This window comes from Limanda limanda, chromosome 13 (genome assembly GCF_963576545.1).
Source record: "Limanda limanda chromosome 13, fLimLim1.1, whole genome shotgun sequence".
Taxonomy (NCBI): domain Eukaryota; kingdom Metazoa; phylum Chordata; class Actinopteri; order Pleuronectiformes; family Pleuronectidae; genus Limanda; species Limanda limanda.
In genome coordinates this window covers 6,810,615-6,833,878 of record NC_083648.1, presented here as the reverse complement: position 1 = coordinate 6,833,878, position 23,264 = coordinate 6,810,615, and the positions used below count along the sequence as shown (strand labels likewise).

At 43.4% G+C, this 23,264-nt stretch overlaps 1 protein-coding gene across 1 annotated transcript in view; it reads left to right on the top strand.

Annotated features, from left to right (window-relative positions):
* The window catches only part of LOC133017819 (receptor-type tyrosine-protein phosphatase mu-like), a 171,993-nt gene that overhangs the window by 86,728 nt on the left and 62,001 nt on the right, over positions 1-23,264 (top strand). The window contains exons 8-13 of the mRNA XM_061084029.1: positions 779-1,087; positions 2,870-2,979; positions 7,770-7,971; positions 8,657-8,759; positions 18,001-18,274; positions 22,635-22,671. Coding sequence (XP_060940012.1) covers positions 779-1,087; positions 2,870-2,979; positions 7,770-7,971; positions 8,657-8,759; positions 18,001-18,274; positions 22,635-22,671 — 1,035 coding nt within the window. The remainder of the gene's footprint in view (positions 1-778; positions 1,088-2,869; positions 2,980-7,769; positions 7,972-8,656; positions 8,760-18,000; positions 18,275-22,634; positions 22,672-23,264) is intronic.

Below are 23,264 nucleotides of genomic sequence, written 5' to 3'. Positions count from 1 at the left end.
AGGGGGGGGGGGAGTAGACAGAGGACAAAGAGGGAGATAGAGCGGGAAATAGAAATGGGGGAGTCACAGAAAAAGAGGTGGACAGAGAGAGAGGAAAATGGAGAAAAGAGATGGAAGGATGGGAGGAGGTGGAAGGAGAAAATGGAAGAAGGTAGAGGAGAAGAAGGCGAGGAGACACAGTGTGTGTGATTAGAGGTGATAGCATGGCAGCGGGGGGGGGGGGGGGGGGGTGTCCTGCCTGGATTGACAGGCCGGCTGACTCTGTATCAGTGTGGCACTAATAGCCGAGCGCCACTGGGCGAGAGATGGAAAAGAGAGCGGACACGGAAGAGGGAGCAGAGGAAAGACACACTCTGAAGGGATGATGCACCCCCCCCGCCCCACCCCCCCCGCTGAGGGTGTCCACCAACAGACCTGTGGTGTGTTGTTGGTGTGTGTGAAGCTGCCGTGACACCGAGTTAGCCGCGGTGGCGGCGGGATGCGGGAATGTTCAGCTATCAGGCCGCGGCTTTGAATTTTAAACTCATCCTCTGGAAAATATCGACTCCAAACACAGGAAATAGTTTTTTCAATATGAATAAAAGGATTGAGTGAGTCTCAAGTGGTCGGGAAAATGTAGTGGTACATTTTTTTTGCCGGCTTCTCTGTGCCCTGGCAGAGGCCTCAGTCATTTCCTTGATTCTATTGAAATGACTCTGTACTACCTGCCTTTTTTCACGTGCCCTAATTGCTTTTCCTGATGTATCCTCACGCTCCTCTCTCCTCTCTCCTCTGCCAGAGCCCATGCACGGCCCACGCAAGCTGGAGGTGGTGGACATCCAGTCCAAGCAGGTGACGGTGCGCTGGGAGCCACTGGGCTACAACGTGACCCGCTGCCACAGCTACAACCTGACGGTGCAGTACCGCTCCAGGGTGGGCGGCAAGGAGGAGACCCGGGAGGAGGTGTGCTACGACACGCAGAGCCGCGACCCGCAGCACACCATCCACAACCTGACGCCCTTCACCAACCTCAGCGTCAAGCTGGTGCTCCGCAACCCGGAGGGGGTCAAGGAGAGCACGGAGCTCGAGGTGCAGACGGACGAGGATGGTGAGTGACATGGAGGGGATACCAGGTGGAAATATATAAGTTTAATTGTTATTACAACTCCATTTTAACATATTTAAAGCAATCATCATGCTTTTTATTTTTCATGTAGGGTAGCAAAATAAATTCTCTATAAATTCCAATAGAGATAGTTTTGCTAATATCCAACCACAGTCAAATGAGACATTATTACAACTCCATTTTAACATATTTAAAGCAATCATCATGCGTTTTATTAGGGCCCGAGCACTGATCATCGGTCAGGTGAGGCTCTATTGAAATTGTAAGGATTATTATTATTATATTTATTCTTCAGGCAAATTAATTGGCTTTTTGAGGGCTTTACCATGCTCAAATTCTTACCAAAAGTTGCTGAAAGATAGAAAGTGGTGAAAATGTACGTATTCTGGACGAATTTTCAATGGGCGTCGCAAAATGGCTCAACGGTGCCCCCCCCCGAGACCCCCGAAACGTGTTCACACTGACCGATCTTCACAAAAATCAATACAGGTGTAGCATGACAAGACAAACAAAAAAGTCTGCTATTTTGCATTTAGTGGCCATTTTGGCCATATTCCACATTTTTATTTTGATGTACTTGTACCAGGGCTTTCATATTTAATTTAGTGTTGCAAAATAAAGTGTGACCTAAATTCCAATAGAGATAGTTTTGCTGATATCAAACCACAGTCAAATGAGACATTGTATAAAAATCTCACTTTTTCCATTCTGCCTCCTTTACCTGATTTTACCTGTTTCGAGGACAAACAGGCAGAATAACCTCGGATGCTCACCAACAGTAGATAAACAAATATTATTCACATATTTATGATTAAAATATCAAACTGGAGACACGTTTGGGATTTTCCAAATGTTTTTTTCAGGGGAGCACAGAAGTCGGGCAGCTCTGTGTTGTCGAGGTGTTTCACCTCCTCAAAGATGAAAGATCCTGTGTGTTGCCTCAGCAGACACAGGAAGTGAACTCCACAGAAGTCTCGAGGAACCCCCGGCCGCCAGATAACAAACAGGCTCAGGCGGCTGACGAAAAAGAGAGTCTTGTCATGTCTGCCTCAGATACCTCTGGTTGCAAACTTGAAAGTGGCAACTGTTTCTCCCTCTCTGACTGGCTGTGTATTTCTGCGTGTTTGTCTGCAGATCCGTGTGTTTAGGCTCCCGTGGGAAAAAAGTGTAAAGACGCGGTGAAGCTGTATAGTTGCATTCTTGAAGATAAGGAAAAAAAAAAGAGACGTCTCCGATCATTCTGTTTCAGTTACAGAATGAAAGGAATTCACATGAGGGCCTAAAGGACCACATTTCTGTATCTCCGCACATGTAAACATTGTGGAAAGATTAAAAATCCAACTACTCCCATGGTGGGAATCGTTCATATTTGTCACACAGTTTGGTTTACGTGAAAAGTTTTCAGGTTTGCTGTAAAAAAACAACACGATTTATATTGTGTCCTCAGAAACAGTGGCTTTAAATAATGTCACATATTCCTGTTAAGATGTAACCAATGTTGGCTCTTGACCATCTGTTCGCTAAAGGTCCTTGAAAAGCAAATGCATTGATCGTATTATGCACGGCAGCATAAGTCGGGTAAATTATAAGTAGCAGTGGCTTTTATCCAACTTCTGTCGACAACATTTTAAATTGGCAAACAGCAGATGGGGGAGAATATCAATACACGCCAAAGAAATCTGACTGTTCAGACGTTTTTATTGTATTTCTACCTACCGACTGTTTTTCTGAGAAAACAAATGTGTTTGTGATAATTTCCCACAGTGCCGGGGGCCGTTCCTCTGGACTCCATTCAGGGCAGTGCCTACGAGGAGAAGATCATCCTGAAGTGGAGGGAACCGGCGCAGACCTACGGGATCATCACTCAGTTCGAGGTACACCAGCACCCCGGGTTCGCAAAATGTTCCAGATATTGATCAGTCTTTCCAGAGGTAAACAGACCGACTTCCAGCGTTAAGCTGTTTTATTCCCCTCCGCCTCTCTGAGGAGTGAGCTGAGTCCTTTTTTTCCACTGTGATGGGCAGCATCAGTGCACCGAGCTGCCAGAGAAATGTTCAAATTGATTCTTTTTCATCATGTGAATCGCTTTGTTTTCTCGAAGCTAAGCTTGGGAGTTTTGTTATCTTTCTGCATCGGCCTGTTTCTGGAAGAACCAAGTAGAGAAGTGATATTATATACTGGGATTATTAATGACACCAGCTTTACGCCGGCATCCCAAGGAAATGTATTCTGTCAGATCAGCCCAACGCAGACATGGTCAGGATCGTTTTCAGGCTTCGTTTCAGATCAGTGTTACAATCCTATTTCCAGACTGAAAGAGAGAGATTCCTTTACAGTCCTCCAGCAAAACACATCATAAAATAAATCCTCTCAATATAAAGTATCTCCAGTACATCGGCAGATTCCTGGGCACGTTTAAGTGTCCTATTTTACATTCCATCCTGGACGTTAGCTTACTCTCTCTCTCTCTCTCTATCTCTTTGTAAAAGCTATATTTTTATATATATGATAATTTCTTGATATGACTGAAGTTCAAATGTAGTTGTTGCCATAATGTTTTTTTGTTGTTCTCTCTGGCTGATGGGATGAAGCCAGTGTCCCAGTTATCTCCCTCTGCATAACATCATCATCAGGTCAAACTCTTACCATCATCTTTTGTCTGGTTTACGACTTAAATACTAATGAGCTAAATGTACTAAATTATCAAATCAACAATCTGTCAACATCTGTAGAATCTTAACATTGCCTATATAACCTCACATAGCAGCTAGCATAGCTGTAGACTGGTAGTCCTTAGCGCTGCGTTGATAGATGTTAATGTTTACGGCTCTGTGGCCATTTGTGTTACTAATATCATTTAACTTCTTAATTTGTGTGAAGCCAAAGCATCTTAATATCCCCCTGGTGGCTGGTGGCAGTACAGGTCATAGAACTAGCCTCCTCCGTGTTCATGGACGGGACATGGGTCAAACTACAAAGAAAATGTCTTTCTTTTCTTTCTTTTTTTTTTGACTTTTTTTTTTAACAATGTTTTTTTATTAATTTCCAATAAGAACCTACAAAACACATTGACACATACCACACAAGTTGCACAATGAAATGCAGGCGAACTTCACTGCATACACATACAAAAAAAATAAATGAATAAAAAATAAAGATAAACACGCACACAAACATACATACCTACGTAAAATAATAACAATAATAAATTAAATAAATTAAAAATGTCACACTCGATATCCCTACAGATAGATATGTCTTTCTTTTCTCTCTTTCAAATTCAGCATTTGTATGGCAGATATTTTGGTTTCATTTTTGGATACTGATAGGAAGTACAGGAGCATCATTCATCTTCATATACAGTGTATTCTATATTCAGGGTTTTCAAAATAAAATAAGCTTGTTTAGCCTCCTGTGTGAACAACCACTGTGTTCCCAGCAGAGAGTTAACTACCAGCTGCCGTCATCATCTGTCCTTTGACACGTGTGTGACCTCTAAAGAAACAACCATCCCCACATCCCTAGTAACACACCTCAAACACACATCACCATCCAGCACCGAGTCAATGTTGACTCAAGGCTCCACACAGGGAGCTGCACTGAGCCTTGAATAATAGAAACAGTCTCCACACAGGATATATATACACATTGATCTTAACCAGCTTAAGGTGGAAGTAATCCTGCAGCCCTTTTTCCACAGATTGATTCTCCTCTGTTGATTCTCCCTCTTGTCGCCGTTTGCTCACGCTTGGTGTTTTGACTAGGTTAGCAATCATTGACAGGGCTGTTCCTCACACGGGGGGGAAGCAGATTGAACAGTAACAGCACGTTGCTCTCTCTGGCGCCTTGACATCAGGTGATTGAAATATGAACCAGATATTCTCCTGGTGCCGCAGATGCGTTTCAATCCAAGCAAGAGAAGTCGGTACAGTATGGAAACAGTGTCTGTAAAATGGAAGGTTTAGCGTGTGCGTTTAATCTCTTTTTAGAGAAACATGTTTCCTTTGTTTATCTTTTTAAAAATTCATGCTACACCTAAAAGCATTTCACAGTAAATGGTGTGGTTTGCATTGCTGCTTTGTCAAATCACTCATATTTATGAATATATAACCACCTCCACCAGTGAGGCTCGGTTTCAACTGGCCTTTGTTTGTTTGGTAGCAGGATTACGCAAAAAATACTGGACTGATTAACATGAAACTTGATGGAATTGGTCGGGGAAGAACCCAGTCAATTTTTTTTGCAGATCAGAAGGAGGATTTTCTGAAACATAGTGAGAAAGGGCATTTTCCCCAAGATATTATGATCTTTTTTTATGAGGAAACTGAAATTGCTATATTGCTGATATCTATGAACAGGTGAAATTGGCTGCAGATGTGGATAATCATGTTTTTAGAGAACTGATCTTTATTCAGGTGCTGTAGAGTAATACATATTCCTTTCAAATATATCCTAGAATGGATATTTTGGCTGTTTAAGGTTAAAAGATTTCTGTGAACATGATATGTGTATAACAGTATTCATGAAAATGCAATATGGTGATAAAACGGACAATTAGCCTCGGTTGTGACCTTGCAGTATTTCCATGCTGCAGCATTTACTCTCGCTCTGCACTTACATGTCCAGAAGACATCGTAGTATTTATCAAAGCCTGATTATGGACTTATTTCTCCAAAAGCACCGATTTAATTCCAGAGTAAGACAGGGTATCAATATTCACATCATCATGTCTTAAAGCGGGAGACGGATGAGCAATAAGTCGTAGCGAGCCAGCAGCTTGCTCCAGGTGTCCCCACCCCCTTCCCCCCCGCTGCAGTCTGGTGAAAGAAAAGCGAAAAAAGCCACGATGTGTTCTACTGATATTCCCCCAGAAGTTACCTCTCCTAAGTCAGGACCTTGCTTTGAATTGACATTATCAAAGGACTCTGAGTGAAATACGCCTGACAAGACCCGATATCAAAGAGATTTCAGCTCCGCTCCTTTCTGACCAGGCTCTGTGGAAAACATTTAATTGACAATTTTCCAGACAGACGTGAGGCAGCGGCTTGAAAGGAATGTACAGCAGATTTTTTTCAGTTATTTCTTGTTCATCATCCATATTTAGGAGCACAAATTAATTCTGAAGTAGCATTTGTTATTAAATAAAACCTGTGCATCCCATTACTCAGTAGTATTAAAGAAATAAATTGCATTTTCAGAAAACCCAAAAGTACTTTTATAGAACATTACTGTTCTTATAAAAACCTGCTGCCTTTTCAAATCACTTTGAATTTAGATCACTAATATTTAATGTAGTTCTGCCAAAGAAGGTTAAAACTCTGCAAATATATATATATATATATATATATATATATATATATATATATATATATTATAAGAGTCAAAGAAAAGAATCACTGAATCTTCCTCCAGTTATTTTGCACTATTCTTTCTATCACAGGTAAAATTGCTGGAGTTTATTCAGCCATTTATATTTTATGAACACCTTTTGAATTTGACGTTAAAAGAAAAATGTCAACCGCTGTGATTAAAATTAAAGTTAGGATTAATCCATCAGGTCGAGTAATGGTTACAGCCATGTCCAAAATAATTTGCTCCAATATTCAAATTTTTTCTCCCGGTCAGTTCCATTCTAATTGTAAGAAGCTGTCCGGGTGCCCAGTGTTGACAAGTCATTTTTAAATTCCTCTCCCTGAAATGTTATGATATAGGATTTGGCATCACGCACTCATTTCACAGACAAAGACTAAATGAGAAGCCATCGAAGCATTTCAGAACTTGATGGACACAAATTATGCACCACTCCAAACTCCCTTTGTGTTTCTTAATTGGAATTATAATGGAGGTTTCCTTTTTTTTTACGAGCAGAGGCATTTTCTTAGACCGGGACGTTGGGAGTTATTCAAAATGGATATTAGCAAAAACACTCACCTTAATGCTTCCCTCCAGAGCTGCCTGTGTTTATTAATGGAGAGGGAATACATTAAGAGTATTTCTGTACTCTGTGACAACATGAGCTTGCATCAGCTTCGCTTGGAATCCGTGCACCTCAGCTTTTGCAGATCGATCCTAACCCCGGCTTCTCGACAGATCCACTCCACAGCTCTTTTGTACCTCACTAATTTCTCTAATGACTTGTTTACATGAACTCAGGAGCTCACACAACGTCTTGTCTGAGCATGTGACATTTAAAATATTGTTTCGTGGCAATTCCTTCTCCTTAGCTGTAGCATATAGAGGGAATAAAGATTCTGCAACCCCGTCTCCTAGAAATTACGTTGTTTTTGTTTTACTTCTTTGTCATAATGGTTTAAAAATGCCATCTTAGGAAATATTAATATTAAAATATAAATATATCTCTATCAGCCGATCCTCCCTGATATCTGCCCCGAAAAATCTACTACTACGCTCTTATATTGGATTATTGAATTGATTTTTTATTAGGTGAATATAAATAAGATGTATACATGAAGAAATCCCCCATAAGACTGTCACAATCACATTATGGATTTTTGACCTTTACTAAATATAGTGCAGAGAGATGCCTCCATCAAGAAGAAATGCTTTTATCATATTTAACGCAATATACAATGATCGCAGCTGCAGAGCTAAATGCAGAGAGCCAGAGGCCACCATCAGAATATGCATTTCCTTCCCTCCCCAGATCTCCTACAAGGCGGTCAGCTCCTTCGACCCCGAGCTGGACCTCTCCAACCAGAGTGGGAAGGTGGTGAAGCTGGGCAACGAGACCACCCACATGTTCACAGGCCTCTACCCGGGCTCCACGTACTCCTTCACCCTGCGCGGCAGCACGGCCAAGGGCTACGGCCCCCCGGTCATCACCCAGTTCACCACCAAGATCTCAGGTCAGTGGAGTCAGCGGCGCTGGAGCGAGGATGATGTGGAATAAGTATTTTTAAAACGTGTGAATGGAATATAAAGTGCTTCTAGTTGAATCAAAGTTTGATACGGCTCCTTTTTTCTTTATTGATATCCTTTTTTTTTTTTTGAGTGCTATCCAAGACCTTTAAAGAAACAACAAAAATATTCCACTAATACATGAGCTCAAATATCCAGGTCTTGAAATTGACGCTATCATTTCCGACTATTACATCAGATATAAGGAAAATTGGCCTGATTGGTCACAAGCGACTTATGGTTTTAGTCTCCATTAACCACGGCTGCTTGTACATAATGAAATCTGGAATTGATTCAGACGATGACCATGAGGCGAGTGTGCGATTCTTCTCACCCTCTCCAGTTTCTATCCTGATGCATGTGGAGACCGCCTGTCAGCTCCTCTCTTATTGCTCCACTTAATGATTAAATGATGCTGCTATAAAGGCAAAAGAGTGCTCGGTGTAAAAGTGAGAAAACTGGGATTGCTTTTTTTTCACCTCCTATTTATTACTCAGCTGAATGACGCACAACAAGGCAAGAAAACCCTATAAAACTGGTTGTTGACCGAGACCGAGGTGTGTTACTTTGACTGTGCAGTGTTGTAACCCCCCCCCCCCGCCTCTCTCTCTCTGTGTTTGGATTTCTCCTCAGCTCCCTCCATGCCGGCGTACGATCAGGAGACATCTCTGAACCAGACAGACAGCACAGTGACTGTACTGCTGAAACCTGCCCAGAGCAGAGGTGCACCAGTGAGGTACGCTTCCACAACAACGATACACACACACACACACACACACACGCACGCAGCGCAGGCTTAAAAACAACAAAACAACGCATTAAAACACCAGGAACCACCATCAGCAACAAAAATTATCAAAGAGCCCGTGTTTATCAATGCCTCCCCGTCAAGTTACCGGGGAATTCAGTCTCGTAACCGTGTGAATCAGATTCTCTCCGAGCTTTATTTGTTTGTGGATTTTGATCCTGTGAAGAAAGCAGCCGAGGCTTTGAAGATGAGAACAAAGCGCCGGTGCGGTGGAGGCTGACTTCAGGATCTCTTGCCTTTTTACACGTCTTTTATGTAGCGGGCCGCTCACCCCACCACGGGCTTCTGGGGGAACGGAGGAATCCCGCCTGGTTGATGCTGCAGTTATTAGTCATTATACAGCTGTTCTGTTGAAATGCCATGTTCTGTTTAAATGGCAAAAAGTCACCGTTTGGATTTAAAGCCACGAGCTGGTTTGATCATCTCTGTGTTGGTCGAGTGTTAGAAACTAGAAGCAGGAAAAAGCTGATAAATTGGTGAAGAAACAGAAAGACAATGTTACTTGAATGTTTAATGAGAATAAAATCATGGGAATCATATGCTGTGGTGTTTACAGCTCACAGATCTCAGACCCCACAGTCCCCTCGAAGAAACCACATTCAAATATGTCGTATTTTTATTTGGATCCACACAAAGTGACACTAACGTCTTTCAAAAGAAGTTCGAGAGACAAGAAATCCACAGCTAACGTGCCTCTAGCTTGACTATGGCTCCATATCAAAAAACGAGTGGCAGCGGGAAGCCAGTGAGGATCATGATCTTGTCCTTGAGAGCAGCACGTCACTGGCGTTCATTTATCACCTTCTGAAAGTGTAGCTCCACGTTTGCACGCCAAAGAAAAATAACAGATGAACATGTCTTTCTCCGTCCTCTGTGTGGGAGTTATACTGAAAGGACCATTCCAATATTTAGAAAGGCCTTTTTCATGAGTTACACTCTCACCAGTTTGTGTTCCCGGCCTCTGACAGCTTGTGCTTTCAGCCACCGGGACCCCGGGAGAGTGAGTTAACTTCTGAACATGAGCCGAGATAAACACTCGTGCTCGGCTGTAAAACTCAATTTTACACTATCAACTCATCTGAGTCCTGTTGCAGATAACAGGCTGCAGATCTGTACTCGGGCTCGTCGGCTCATGTTTACCACACGTGCAGCCGCCCAGATTAACGCCGCAGCACCGATCGCCCCGCTGAGCGGCGAAGACAGACAGAGCGATCGTTTCTTTTTAATCTCCTCACCGGTACGATTCACAAGGCCTTACTCAGAGTGCCATTCTTTCACTGGGCTAATTACAAAGCCCTAATTATAATTAACAGAGTGTCGTGAATCGGCGCTGCCGTTAATTAGCACGCCGGGCTCCTCGTTTGTTTATTGTTGGAAAGCACGCTCACCTCAGGAGCAGATGAAGGAGATTAGTGTTTGGAGATACAAACTTTAGTTTGAGGCCCACTTCATTCTGTGTGAGCTGAGCTGAGGCATTAACTGTTGATATAGTTCTAAATCTGTCTGTTTGTTTGGCCTTTGTTGATGCTGGTTGCAGATTCTCTTTCTGAATCTGTAAAAGTGACCTGCAGGAATTGAGCAAAGAGAAGTAAAGAGCTGCTGCTGGACTCGGTCTGCAGAAACTTAAAGCTGCTGCACAAAGATCTGTTCACCTGTTTATTCAAAGTTCAGTGAAGCTCCACTTAGTTTGCAGACCCCAGCCGCTGTTGCCTATTTTTGTAAAGTGCATTTCTATTGAGCCGTACGTTCAAATCCCACCACGTTCAAACTGCACTTTCCTTGGGCCCTTAACAGCACACTTGACAAGAGTGAAGTGGATAAGAAGTTCTGGTCTGGAGATATGTGAGCCACATACAGAGGGACAGAGATCTGTGGAATTCTTAGATCGATGGATATACGCTAAGTGCTTGTTAAATAAAGAGAAACTGGTGTGTTTTGATCCAGACATTTAGTTTTAAGGATCCCCCTGTGTACGCCCAGTGAGTCTTTCAAGTTTATCCATTAAAAAAATGTACCAGTGGAGTTCAGCACATGGCACAACCGCACCTCACAGCTAATTGAGGCATTCTTTGATCACAGCAGAGCGTCTGTGCAACTCAACTTTTGGAGGTTTCCAGGTACACACACACACACACACACACACACATTCCACACCTCCACACTCATCTTTAGTCTCACAGGACAGAAAGGCCAGTGTCCTGCCTTCATGCGTTAGGCCAGATGTCTCGAAAAATATGAATTGCAAAAAGAAAGGAGGTAGCAGAGGGGGAGATGCCGGGCCAGGACGAGATACGGGAACGGGCTTTTGAAGGTGTTCTCCACCTCCACCTCCAGTGACACGCGATGCCTTTGAAAGTCGAAGGTGACTGTAAAGCAGCACCCATTCACCGGAGCGGAGTGAGGCGGTCCGCTGGGATCCGCTGTCTGGCCGATAAATGATAAACGTAGTCATTTGAATTCCCAGAGCAACAACATCTCTAATCTCTTTCGGGTTAGGGAGTTGAGACGCATGACTAAGTGACATGCTCGGTTAAGGCTTCGTATAAAGGGATGTTTTCCTAAATGTTCGGGACCCAGGAGAAGAATCCCCGAAGTCACAGAACTTCCACTCCTGATGGAAGAGTTGCATTTTTGTCTATCGAGGACTCAGATTTCACGGATCGGCTCGCGCTGCTGAAGTAGCCGCCGCCGCTCTGAAGTGGTGGGTAGCTCATTTTGAAAATTGAATGCGTTATGAAATCAGTTTTAAAGCCCCTATGAAATAGAGATTTGACAAGGGAGGCCCGCTGCAGAGCCTGAGCAGCACGGCGCGTGATTTGATAAGGCAATCGTGCACGCTGATTGGGTTTGGGAGGTAATAGAGCTCCAGACATTCGAGTTCCAAGCAGCAGATGTTTTGCTGTAACGCAGGAAGGGGAGATGACATGATAGTGCCGGTTCATGAAAAAAACACGACATAACAGACGACAAGTGTCCGATTCGCTTCGGCGTCCTGCAGTGATGCCGGAGTCAAATCATATTTCAGACGGATCCGGGCTGACGCTGTCACCGCTGAAGGAGGCAGTCAGTGTATTTCATATTTGTGTAATGGCTAATCAGGATAACATTTCCAACTTGGATTCGGCGTCTAATCTCTGGGGATGCCGAGCGTAGCCGGGAACAGTTCTTACCAGAGGGGACACTGTTCCTTTAAGAGGATTAGTGAACTGTCTATCAGTCACGTCGCGTTAAACTAATGTTTGCAATGGCCCCTTCGTCAGGGCCAGGATCCGCCTCCTCAAAACACATGTTTACATGCTTCTGCAGAAATAAAATGATTTGAGCTGCTTCCTCTTATCATTCAAACCACTAAATCAGCCCTTCGCTCTTTCCCTGCCATAACCTTTGCCTCGGGCGAACCCACACACATGTGCATAAACAGAAAAAAAATATAAAAGAAGCTGTAAAATACTGCTGTCTCCTCTGGAGTGAGAAGCATATTGAGGGAATCCAGTTCCAGTGTTGTTTCTTCTTCCCCCGTAGCAGCAGATTTTCTGTGCTCAACCGTGGCCTTAAAATCAGTTAAGTGATTTTCTACAGTTTCTAAAAATAAGCTCGAACTTTCTTTGATCGCGGAATTAGAAACGCTAATAGCTGCGCATAAACGTGACACAACTCGATGCTTTTTCACGATTTAATGGCAAATGTAATCTACGGCACCTTCCAATTTGTTTGCTTTATAGGTTTACGGACACCGGGGAAATATAGAGGAAGAATATACAGGGCGAGGCGGACGGATGCTGGCTCAGGAGAAGTGTGTTACTTACAGCCGCTCTTAAATCAGACGTATAGGCATATAGAGCCGACCGATTAGCATTGCAGAGAGAGAGAGAGAGAGAGAGAGAAAGGGAGAGAGACAGTGATTGAAATGCTCCCCATACCCCTTCCCCTCATCTGCTCAAAGCGCCTGGAGTTCTCCCCTTATCAGCCCACATGAAAAATAAATCTGAGTTTCAGGTCACAATCCAGTCGATTCCGAGTCAATCCGCCATAATTGGTTGGCGTCACACGGCGGCCGAGCTGGAATCTATCGGGCAGCCGGGCTGGAGGAGTCCTAATTGGTGTCAGCTCAGGTTGCTGCACGGCTGCAGGAATCCAGGTCTGCTCGGCCGGCCCCCTCTGCCAGACCACTTTTAAACAGCTTATACCATTCGCCCCGTGTCTTTCCATCCTCGACTCGGGCAGAAGGAGTTTTAAAATTAAAGCACGATCACGCACCTCGTACAGCTGCGAGCACTGGGAGCCGCTGGGTTTCTCTTTTAAAATCTGTTATTTGTATGTTTGTGAAGGTTATTTTGGCCGTTACCACGACTACAAGCTAACATTTTTCCAGAAGCTGTTCATTACTTGAACAACAACATCACTGATTGGCAAGAGCTGATAGAACATGTGTTTACTGGACATGTCCCTGGAAACATACAGAAGTTTGCAGTGTAGAATGTAATGAGTGCATTTAGTGGATATTGATTTTTAGGAGCAGTTGTGAATACTGATATAAGGGGGGGGGCTGATATCAATATAAGAAATGACTATGATTCCTAAGATGAAGAAATTGAATCTTGATCAGCATAAACATTAAACCATAAAGTTGATATTTAATAACCAGATACAAAAAAGAAAACTCAAAAACAACTAAATCTGTTGAGCTTTAATTAGGAATTGTTTACATGGAACATAATAAATATAAATGCTTATCTTTTTGGTATTATAAATGTACATGTATATAAGCAGAAAAGATACTAATGAGCTTCTGTATCTTATGTTGACGAAAAAAACATGATCAGTTTGTTAAATATGATATTATCATTATATACACAATATCAGGAACTAAAGGGACTAGTACAAATACTGCCTACATAATAATTCATCAATAACAAGGACTCAGTTATTTAATTATATAACTGACCACATGTTTTTGTTGCTGATGCTTGAATATTACTGATAATACTTTGAATTCAGGATCCGTACTTGTGATGCAGTACTGTTACTCTATTATTCAGCTTCAGTAAGTGATCAAATACTTCTCCCGTCAACTTGAATGTCATCATCAATGTGAATCTGAGAGTCTTGACAATCCTCCGGTTGGTTTCAGATCAAATGAAACACGAGCTTTTCGACGGGTTTTGTTCTCGTTATCAAGCGGCGGTTGTTCGTCTGTTATTTGTTGTTTGTCCGTTGCTCATTCGTGTCACATTAAATCAGAAATATGACTAAATGCCTCTTGTCTGTCAACACGACTCATAAATGGCGAACGCAGCGTGAGGTGACAAGGTGTCAGCTGCTCGTAGGCACATTAACATGACAGCAGTAATTACAGCAAGAGTAAAATAAATCTCTGCATCTTCAAAAGGCCAACATTAAAACCATGAGTCAGATTAACGTTTTGAAAGCAGGTGGCAGGAGGCGTAAACACCATATATCCATTCAGCAAAGACAGCTGCTTTAATATTTTATTGGAAAACACAGCAAGTTACTGCTGAAAACCACTTAGATTGAAACCAGTATTATCGTCTCTATCATTTAACATATCTCCGTCATTTAAATTGCAACTTTTATTATTTATACAGCTGCAAGTTTGTTGCTGCAGTGGATATTCTGTGTAGCTGCGATTCAGATCTCCAGGTTACAAGGGTTCTTACCCTCGGAGCCTCGTAGCCTTTGGCACTTGGTATTTAGCCCGAGGAGGAGAAACAGACCCGTTCACACTGCCCCCCCCCCCCATGTCCCGGTGCAACCACATCAGTATATCATAAGCAACCACCTGCTGGGAGCCGGGGTTTGTTTTTATTCCACTATCTGCAGATTGATATGGAATATAAAGTACACATATGTGTGAGTGCACATTTATACAGCAAAGTGGAACCAGCACTGCAGGTTATTGTGCCCATAATTCATGCAATATATATATAAAGATAACTCTACAGTATAAATATAGATATTATCAGTCTTTCTTTGGCTTTATCCTGAAACAATAGCACAGTGGCCCTGAGGTGTGACTCATAAAAACACAACTGCACATGAGAAAATGAGACTAAACAATGAGAAGTAACTCAACATTCATCAGGATAGTTCAACCGTCCAATCAGTGACGAGCCTTGTCGACAGCACCTTTTCTGTTACAAGCTATTGCCATGGTGATTGTATTATTAGTCTTTTTTGTGTTCTTATTTGCTCTTGTGTTATTCGATTTGTCATTGTGTCATTTCTCTTCACGGCCGCCGTGCGACAGAGACCTGGACTCAGATTGACAGCAGTTTAATTTTTCAATATAGCCTCTTCCCCTCTTGGCTGACATCATATCTACAGTGGATCGACCGCGGCCCCCCCCACTCACTCCTCCTCCGCCGCTCGGCAGCTACTTAAGTGGCTCCCATGCACTGTCTCCTCCTGACCTTTGACCCCCGGCTCTCCGCAGGGAGCAGTAATTAAAGGGCGGATTTCTGCTGCACGCTCTCCGACGGATTGAATATTTCATCGCCTCCCCACCCAACACTGAACAGTGGAGCTCTGAGCACGTGGGACACACCCACTCGGAGCAAAGTGGGGGGGGTGTTTTCCAATGAGACCGCAAAGCCCCTTATGATAAACTATAGGGTTAAAGAGCAGATGCTGTACACACAAGGGGACACTTAATCATCCGGTACCAACCGCGGGGAACGATTGATCATCTCCCGGCTGTTTGTTCTGTTCAGCTCAACACAAGAGCCAATACACAGCAGATTTCTTTTTTAGAGAATGATTTTCTTTTTTCCACAACTTGTTGTTCTAATAATGTCAGCGGAGGAAAGAAAATGTCCGGGGTCACCCAGGCTCGACATCCTGCTCGTCATTTTTATATGGCAAACATATTTAATTGTTTGGGTGAAGTTGGGAGAAAAAGTTTCTGTTGAGATACTTGAGTTGAGTCTTTTTTTTTACCGTTTGTTCCTTTTCATCTTCAGCTCGTTGGATAGTCCGGCCTCGTTTTGTTTCATCGATTTTATTTATTCGGAACAACCACGTCGTCCAACTCTGCTTAACAATAAATCACCTTAATTTCACAACCGCTCGGAGCAAATCGCCAACAGACATGCACATAATTTATCTATTTCCTTGTTTGGTTACAGCATGTTTTCCACTAATTTCCCTGAAAGTTTTTGCTCAGAACTGAGTTGGTATTTAACTTTAAATAACTTTCTGAGAATATTTCTAAGAAAGGTCCATACAGCTTGATAATAATGAAGTTAAGGACATGTGAGCTGTTACATGCTTTCCTGCTCAAGATTTTCAAGTGATGAGTGAAAAATATGTATAGAAAAAGTGTGGTTAAAAACAATAACATGCACAAAAAAAAATTTGATGAGTGCTGCATAAACAAAATATCACAGAGGTTTGAAAAGAGAAGATCAACAAACTTCAAAAGCTCTTGTTAAAAGGTCATATTTTCCGTTTCCTACTTCAAGTGAAAAATAGTTCTCCACTTATGTTTACTTGGAAAGCTCCTTCAATTCTTCACAACCTTGAACTGAATGGTTCCTAATGAGCTTAACACAGTATGTGCATAGGAGATGTAGTTGTGGAATAATGTCGTACTATAACAAGATCTTCGTCTAAAACACTGATCCATAGCGATGTAGACTCTTTATTCATTATATTTCATGTCAACGGATTATTGAAAAGGAAAATAGTTCTAAACTCTAATTATCAGATTACTGTATTTGTTCATCCACACATTTATTCACCGAGCCAGTGAATAAACGTTGCTCCGTCCTCTGGGATAATCACTCCCGTCTCCGAGAGTCTTTCTGGAGCCGGAGCACTCGTCCCCCATCATGGCTGGTTATTCTCCGCGGCAGCTGTAAACAGACTCTTTGTCACTCAGCGACTCGATGGATTTAACAGGTGGACGCGAGATGCATACTAACACCAGCGTCTATAAGACAGTCAGTCTCCCCCTCCAGCTAAGTGGCCGGCTCGGAGACAAAGTCGTCTCTGTCGGAGGAGGCACAGAGGGCTGCAGTTTTGATGGAGCTGAACACCAGGCTCGGGAGGAGAGGAAATGGAAAAGAGCCGTTAACCTTTTCGGTTTGTTGAATAATGAAAAAGCAAATCACGTCAGGCCCTGTCCAGTGTCACCGATCGTTCCTCTTGCACTGTATGTTTGGCCTCTTCACTAACAATAAAAAAAGGGGATTTTTTAAATTAGATGATTTAAGAAAGAGAGACATGTACACCCCATTAACTGTGTCCGACTAAATAGTTTTTTTTGCACACGTTGTTAATCATATTAGACAGTTTTGTGTTCATGTGATATTTTTGGGAGCGTTTTCATTCGCTTTCTCTCCCGATAACTTCTCGGCTCAATGAGTTACGCTACTTAAGCAAATCTATTGAAAATTCTAGCCTCCAGCCTGCAGCGGGTTCTCTACCTGAAATGTGAATCTAAAAGCAATCAGTGAAATATTTCAAAATGACTCGGGTATTTGGGAAGTCACACACATGATCATGTAATAAATCATAGTACTCAGATTTAAAACTTCTCTTCTAACTGGAAGGGGAATCAACCTCCACCAAGGCCCAACTCTCCAAATCCACAAGATCCAGATGTGTATGTGGATCAGCACAAAATTGCACACACATACATATTAATCCCCTGAACAGGCCAGATTAATACATACATATTATTTTGAATCAATATCCATGGATTATTTCCTGGAAAATTGGTGAAAATGTAGAAAAAACACCCTATTTCAACAATTTTAAGATAGTAATTACAACCTGGATTCGTCACTTTGTCCAGATCTGTACAAAATGTAATGGGTTCCTTCTTGGCCCATGTCCCATTCTTCCACCAAGTTTCTCTTCAGTTCATAATCCTGCTGACAAACAAACTCATCAACCAACCAACAAACAAACAGACGGTAGTGAAACCTAACTCCTCGGTGGAGGTATTAACGAAATGTTCCTGAAGCCTTATGTGCTCTGAGATTTTGGAGCTTTGCAACACTAATTTCTGTGCCTTTTTATAAAGTCGCTGTTTCCACACTTTACTACTATAACTGGCAAAATAGCAGCATTGGCAGCCGTGTTCCCGGAGTGTCTGCTTGGCCCGGTGGAGCCTGTTAAGTCTGTTTGTGTCCTGTGTTTTCAGTGCGTACCAGGTGGTGGTGGAGGAGGAACGTCCACGCAGAGCACGCGGCACGGCCGAGATCCTGCGCTGCTATCCAGTTCCCATTCACTTCCAGAACGCCACGCTCCTGAACTCCCAGTACTACTTCACCGCTCAGTTCCCCGCCGCTGGCATCCACTCGCCCCAGCCCTTCACTGTGGGGGACAACAAGACCTACAACGGCTATTGGAACGCAGCACTGCTGCCCCAGAAGAGCTACAGCATCTATTACCAGGCTGTCAGCACGGCCAATGGGGTGGGTGTTCCTCAGAGTTTCATTTTGTTCATTACATGTGTTTGCCAATCTCCATTTGCTTTCCGGTATAATCATCCAATGCTTTTCTTGAGTCCAATTTGGATGTTCTTGTGCTTGACTATTTTTATTTTATGTTTTACGTTGACACTCTGAACCGATGAGAACTGTATACTGGTATCTATCTGCCTTCCCAGGACAGTTAAAACTTTATGGATGTCTTAATGGGCCACCAACACCGGTGGGAATTTCCCAATTAATGCAGACTGTTTCAGAAGGGTCAGAGTACCAAGAACAGAGTTAGAGGGTGAAACAATAAGTTATGCCACTTTACGTTGAGTAAAAAACTTAAGTCATGCAGCTGTGACCGGACAAAAATGGTTCATATAAAATGTTTACAGGAAATACTCAGGAAAAAATATTTGACTCATATTATGATTAAGATTAAGATTAAGATACATTTATTTGTCCCAAACACATGCACAGACATGCACAACCACACTCATGCAAGGAGGGAAATGTAACCTCTGCTTTTAACCAGGACACACAGAGCAGTGGGCAGCCATGTACGGCGCCCAGGGAGCAGATGTTGGGGGAGTAAGGTGCCTTGCTCAGGGGCACTAGACAGGGTAGGGAGAATCCTCTTGGATTTTTGGGCAGATCAATCCAGGTTCGTCTTTTTGTTGTTTCTCCGTGAAGTCGAACCAGAGACCTTTTCTGCCCATAGTCCAAGTTTCTGCCACTAGTCCACCGCCTCTCCCCACTTGAGGCTGTTTGCTTTAACTGACAGTATTGTATTAGCTGACAGAGACTGAAGCAACTGATCCCACATGCAAACCCCAGCAGTTGCACGTGCCCTCAGATGAATGTGTCTGTTCTCTGGTGGCGTGAAGCAGCAGCAGCAGCACTGTCTGCACTGTTAATAGCACACAGCCGGGTCAGGCCTGGAATGCAGAGCTCTATGCGGTGACACGCTCCTTCCCTCCATCGCCGTGGCCCTGCTCCTGCCGCCTCTTCCAATGGAGCTTTGTGCCAAATGCCAGACAAGCCTTTGATCAACTGCGTTTACGAGAGGCAGGCGCCCCAGCGGCAGTTAAGTGCGGCAGGCAGGCAACAACAACGGGGTTACCGATCGTCCGGGTCGCAGCCTCTGTCAGCGAGTGGCACTTAGCAGGGGGGGGCCCTCCCCTCCGCCGGGCCGCGGCAGACAGCTCAGTGGCAACTTCAAGAGCGCCACCGATTGTGGTCTTGAATGAGAATCACCATAAACAGCCTCCTTGAGAAGCACCGGCACGTCTTTGAGGAGCAAATAGAAATAACACACGAGGCAGGGCTGAATGCAATTAGCGCCTGTGCTCTTGAGACTGACACATCAGCGGCCGGAAAGTTTCCAGGGCGAATCGGTGAGTGGTATGAATCGGTTGATGATGCTCTTCATTGAACGAGTCCCTTGTCGACGCAGCATAAAGCCACCAATGACATTTCTCACATCATCTTTTAGTTCAGTTGTTTGATGCACCGAGGCCAAATGGACTCTTTTTATTAAACGGTCACTGTATATGGATATAACGAACTTCCATTCATGTGTAATGATGTAGGAGTGATTTGTTTGAGCCTTTTTAATAGTATACACACTTAGAGAAGGTGAATGGATCCATACCTAGGTTTATTCACCCTTTCAACTTGAATTGTTGAAAGACAGGAATGACATTTCTCACATCATCTTTCTGTTCAGTTGTTTGATTCACCGAGGCCAAATGTACTCTTTTATTAAACGGTCACTGTGAATGGATATAACGAACTTCCATTCATGTGTAATGATGTAGGAGTGATTTATTTGAGCCTCTTTAATAGTATACGCACTTAGAGACGGTGAATGGATCCATACCTGGGTTTATTCACCCTTTCAACTTGAATTGTTGAAAGACAGGAATGACATTTCTCACATCATCTTTAAGTTCAGTTGTTTGATGCACCGATGCCAAATGTACTCTTTCATTAAACGGTCACTGTAAATGGATACAACAAACTTCCATTCATGTGTAATGATGGAGTGATTTGTTTGAGCCTCTTTAATAGTATACACACTTAGAGAAGGTGAATGGATCCATACCTGGGTTTATTCACCCTTTTCAACTTAAAGCATGAATTCTTGTATTGCAGTCTCGGTTTATCGTTATCGTACTAATGGACATTACGTCTACCTAGAGTGTCAGTAACCCGTGTGATGTGGCTGAGGGGTAGAGTGGTCGTCCTCTAACCTGAAGGTCGGGCGGTTCGATCCCCAGTCTGAACCATCTGCATGCCGAAGTGTCCTTGGGCAAGATGCTGAACCCTGAAAGGCCCCCCATAGAATAACAAAGTGCTGCGAATAGATGCACTGTATGAATGGGTGAATGTGAAACTGTACTGTAAAGCGCTTTGAGTGGTCATCATCAGACTAGAAAAGTGCTATATAAATACTATATGATATAAACGCTATATGTTACTTTTTAACAAACAGCACAATCTGACACTTCTTTGAACGAGCAAAATGAAGGAGTCCCTTGTCAACACAACAGAAAGACAGGAATGACATTTCTCACATCATCTTTTAGTTCAGTTGTTTGATTCCCAGAGGCCAAATGTATTATTTTTATTAAACGGTCACTGTGAATGGATATAACGAACTTCCATTCTTTTGGAATGATGTATAAGCACTTAGAGAATGTGAATGGATCCATACCTGGGTTTATTCACCCTTTCAACTTGAATTGTTGAAAGACAGGAATGACATTTCTCACATCATCTTTAAGTTCAGTTGTTTGATGCACCGAGGCCAAATGTACTCTTTCATTAAACGGTCACTGTAAATGGATACAACAAACTTCCATTCATTTGTAATGATGGAGTGATTTGTTTGAGCCTCTTTAATAGTATACGCACTTAGAGACGGTGAATGGATCCATACCTGGGTTTATTCACCCTTTTCAACTTAAAGCATGAATTCTTGTATTGCAGTCTCGGTTTATCGTTATCGTACTAATGGACATTACGTCTACCTAGAGTGTCAGTAACCCGTGTGATGTGGCTGAGGGGTAGAGTGGTCGTCCTCTAACCTGAAGGTCGGGCGGTTCGATCCCCAGTCTGAACCATCTGCATGCCGAAGTGTCCTTGGGCAAGATGCTGAACCCTGAAAGGCCCCCCATAGAATAACAAAGTGCTGCGAATAGATGCACTGTATGAATGGGTGAATGTGAAACTGTACTGTAAAGCGCTTTGAGTGGTCATCATCAGACTAGAAAAGTGCTATATAAATACTATATGATATAAACGCTATATGTTACTTTTTAACAAACAGCACAATCTGACACTTCTTTGAACGAGCAAAATGAAGGAGTCCCTTGTCAACACAACAGAGAGACAGGAATGACATTTCTCACATCATCTTTTAGTTCAGTTGTTTGATTCCCAGAGAACAATTGTATTATTTTTATTAAACGGTCACTGTGAATGGATATAACGAACTTCCATTCATGTGTAATGATGTATAAGCACTTAGAGAAGGTGAATGGATCCATACCTGGGTTTATTCACCCTTTCAAACAAAAGCATGAATTCTTGTATTGCTGCCTTTTCAACAAAAAGCACAATCTGACATCTGCAGAGCAACAGAGCAACAGAGCATGTGCAACCAGGATCACATGAATGTTGTTTTTCTGTCCTTCACCAGATGCCTTCTCTTCCACTTGTGCTCATTGCTCATCGGACAGCTCGGCTCGGCCCGACACAGGGACACAGCACTCGTGTCTTTTGTGTTGTATTACTCATTGCCTCCCTGTTCCTGTCTGTGTCCTCTTTCCTGTTCACTAGGCCGCTGTTGACGAGAAACTTTCTTTTTTTTTCTTCCCTGCCAGCAGTAAGAGAAGTGTTCTTTTTTGCGTTTGTTGAAGGCTGTTGTCGGAGCTGAAACTCCATTACATATTCAGAAAGGCTCCCTGACGTGTCCTTTTTGGAGCGCCTGCACGCTGGGGCTGGTGTCGCCTGTCACAGAGCGCTGGTTCCTCCACAGTGGCTGACCACCTTGAGCCGCGGGCTGCCGACACATCGCTGCCGGCTGACAAATCAGCAGCTCAGCGCCGCTAATCTGTGCCACGGGCCCGCTCGCCCAACCGCGTTTGGTGTCACAGTCACCGAGCCCGACAGATGATAGGGGACAGCGTGGAGCCGGTCGAGCTGTTGTGGCTTCTCAGATCGGTGTTGTCCACTGTGTGTGTCTTTGTGCGTGTGTCTCACGTCTGTGCTTTGTGTGTTTTAATGATCTCTGATCCTCTCTGATCCTTGTCTCTCCTTCTCTCTCCCCCTCCTTCTCTTATTTGCACAGGAGACCAAAATCGACTGTGTTCGAGTCGCCACCAAAGGTAGGATGAGATCAGATCGTGTGGAAGGAGGCTGTTGTCTGTTCCTGGAATAACTCGATTCGTGGAAACTAACAAAATTAACATGTTTCTAAATGAGAATCACAGAATTACATATTACGCTCACTCTTCCTTGAACAACACAGTAGAAGCAGGTTAGAGTTCACGGTAATTGTCTTGAAAAACACCTCACATGAATTAGATCAACACATTGCACAGGAACATGTGTTTTTCACTGACCGGGAGTGTGCCCACTTAGCTCTGTAGGTACTTAGCTATGCTGCCTGTACGTCCGGCTCGGCACATTAGGGATGATGAAGTCTAAGCAGCATTGATCCGGGAGCAGAGTTGATACGGCCGGAGGGAGCCCCGGTCACACCCGGCTCCGAGCTGCCGAGGCTCCTGTCACACGCCCCAACGATCTGGTATATATTGTGGATTTTACATTCACTGCAGATTTCTCATGGACTTGCAGATATCTCCATCTGCTCGGCTCAATAGGCGGAAGTCAAACAGCACATTCTGGAAGTGGAGGGATCACAGGAGCAATTTCTCACCTGAGGAGACACATTTTTATGCCTCGGCTCCGGCGACAG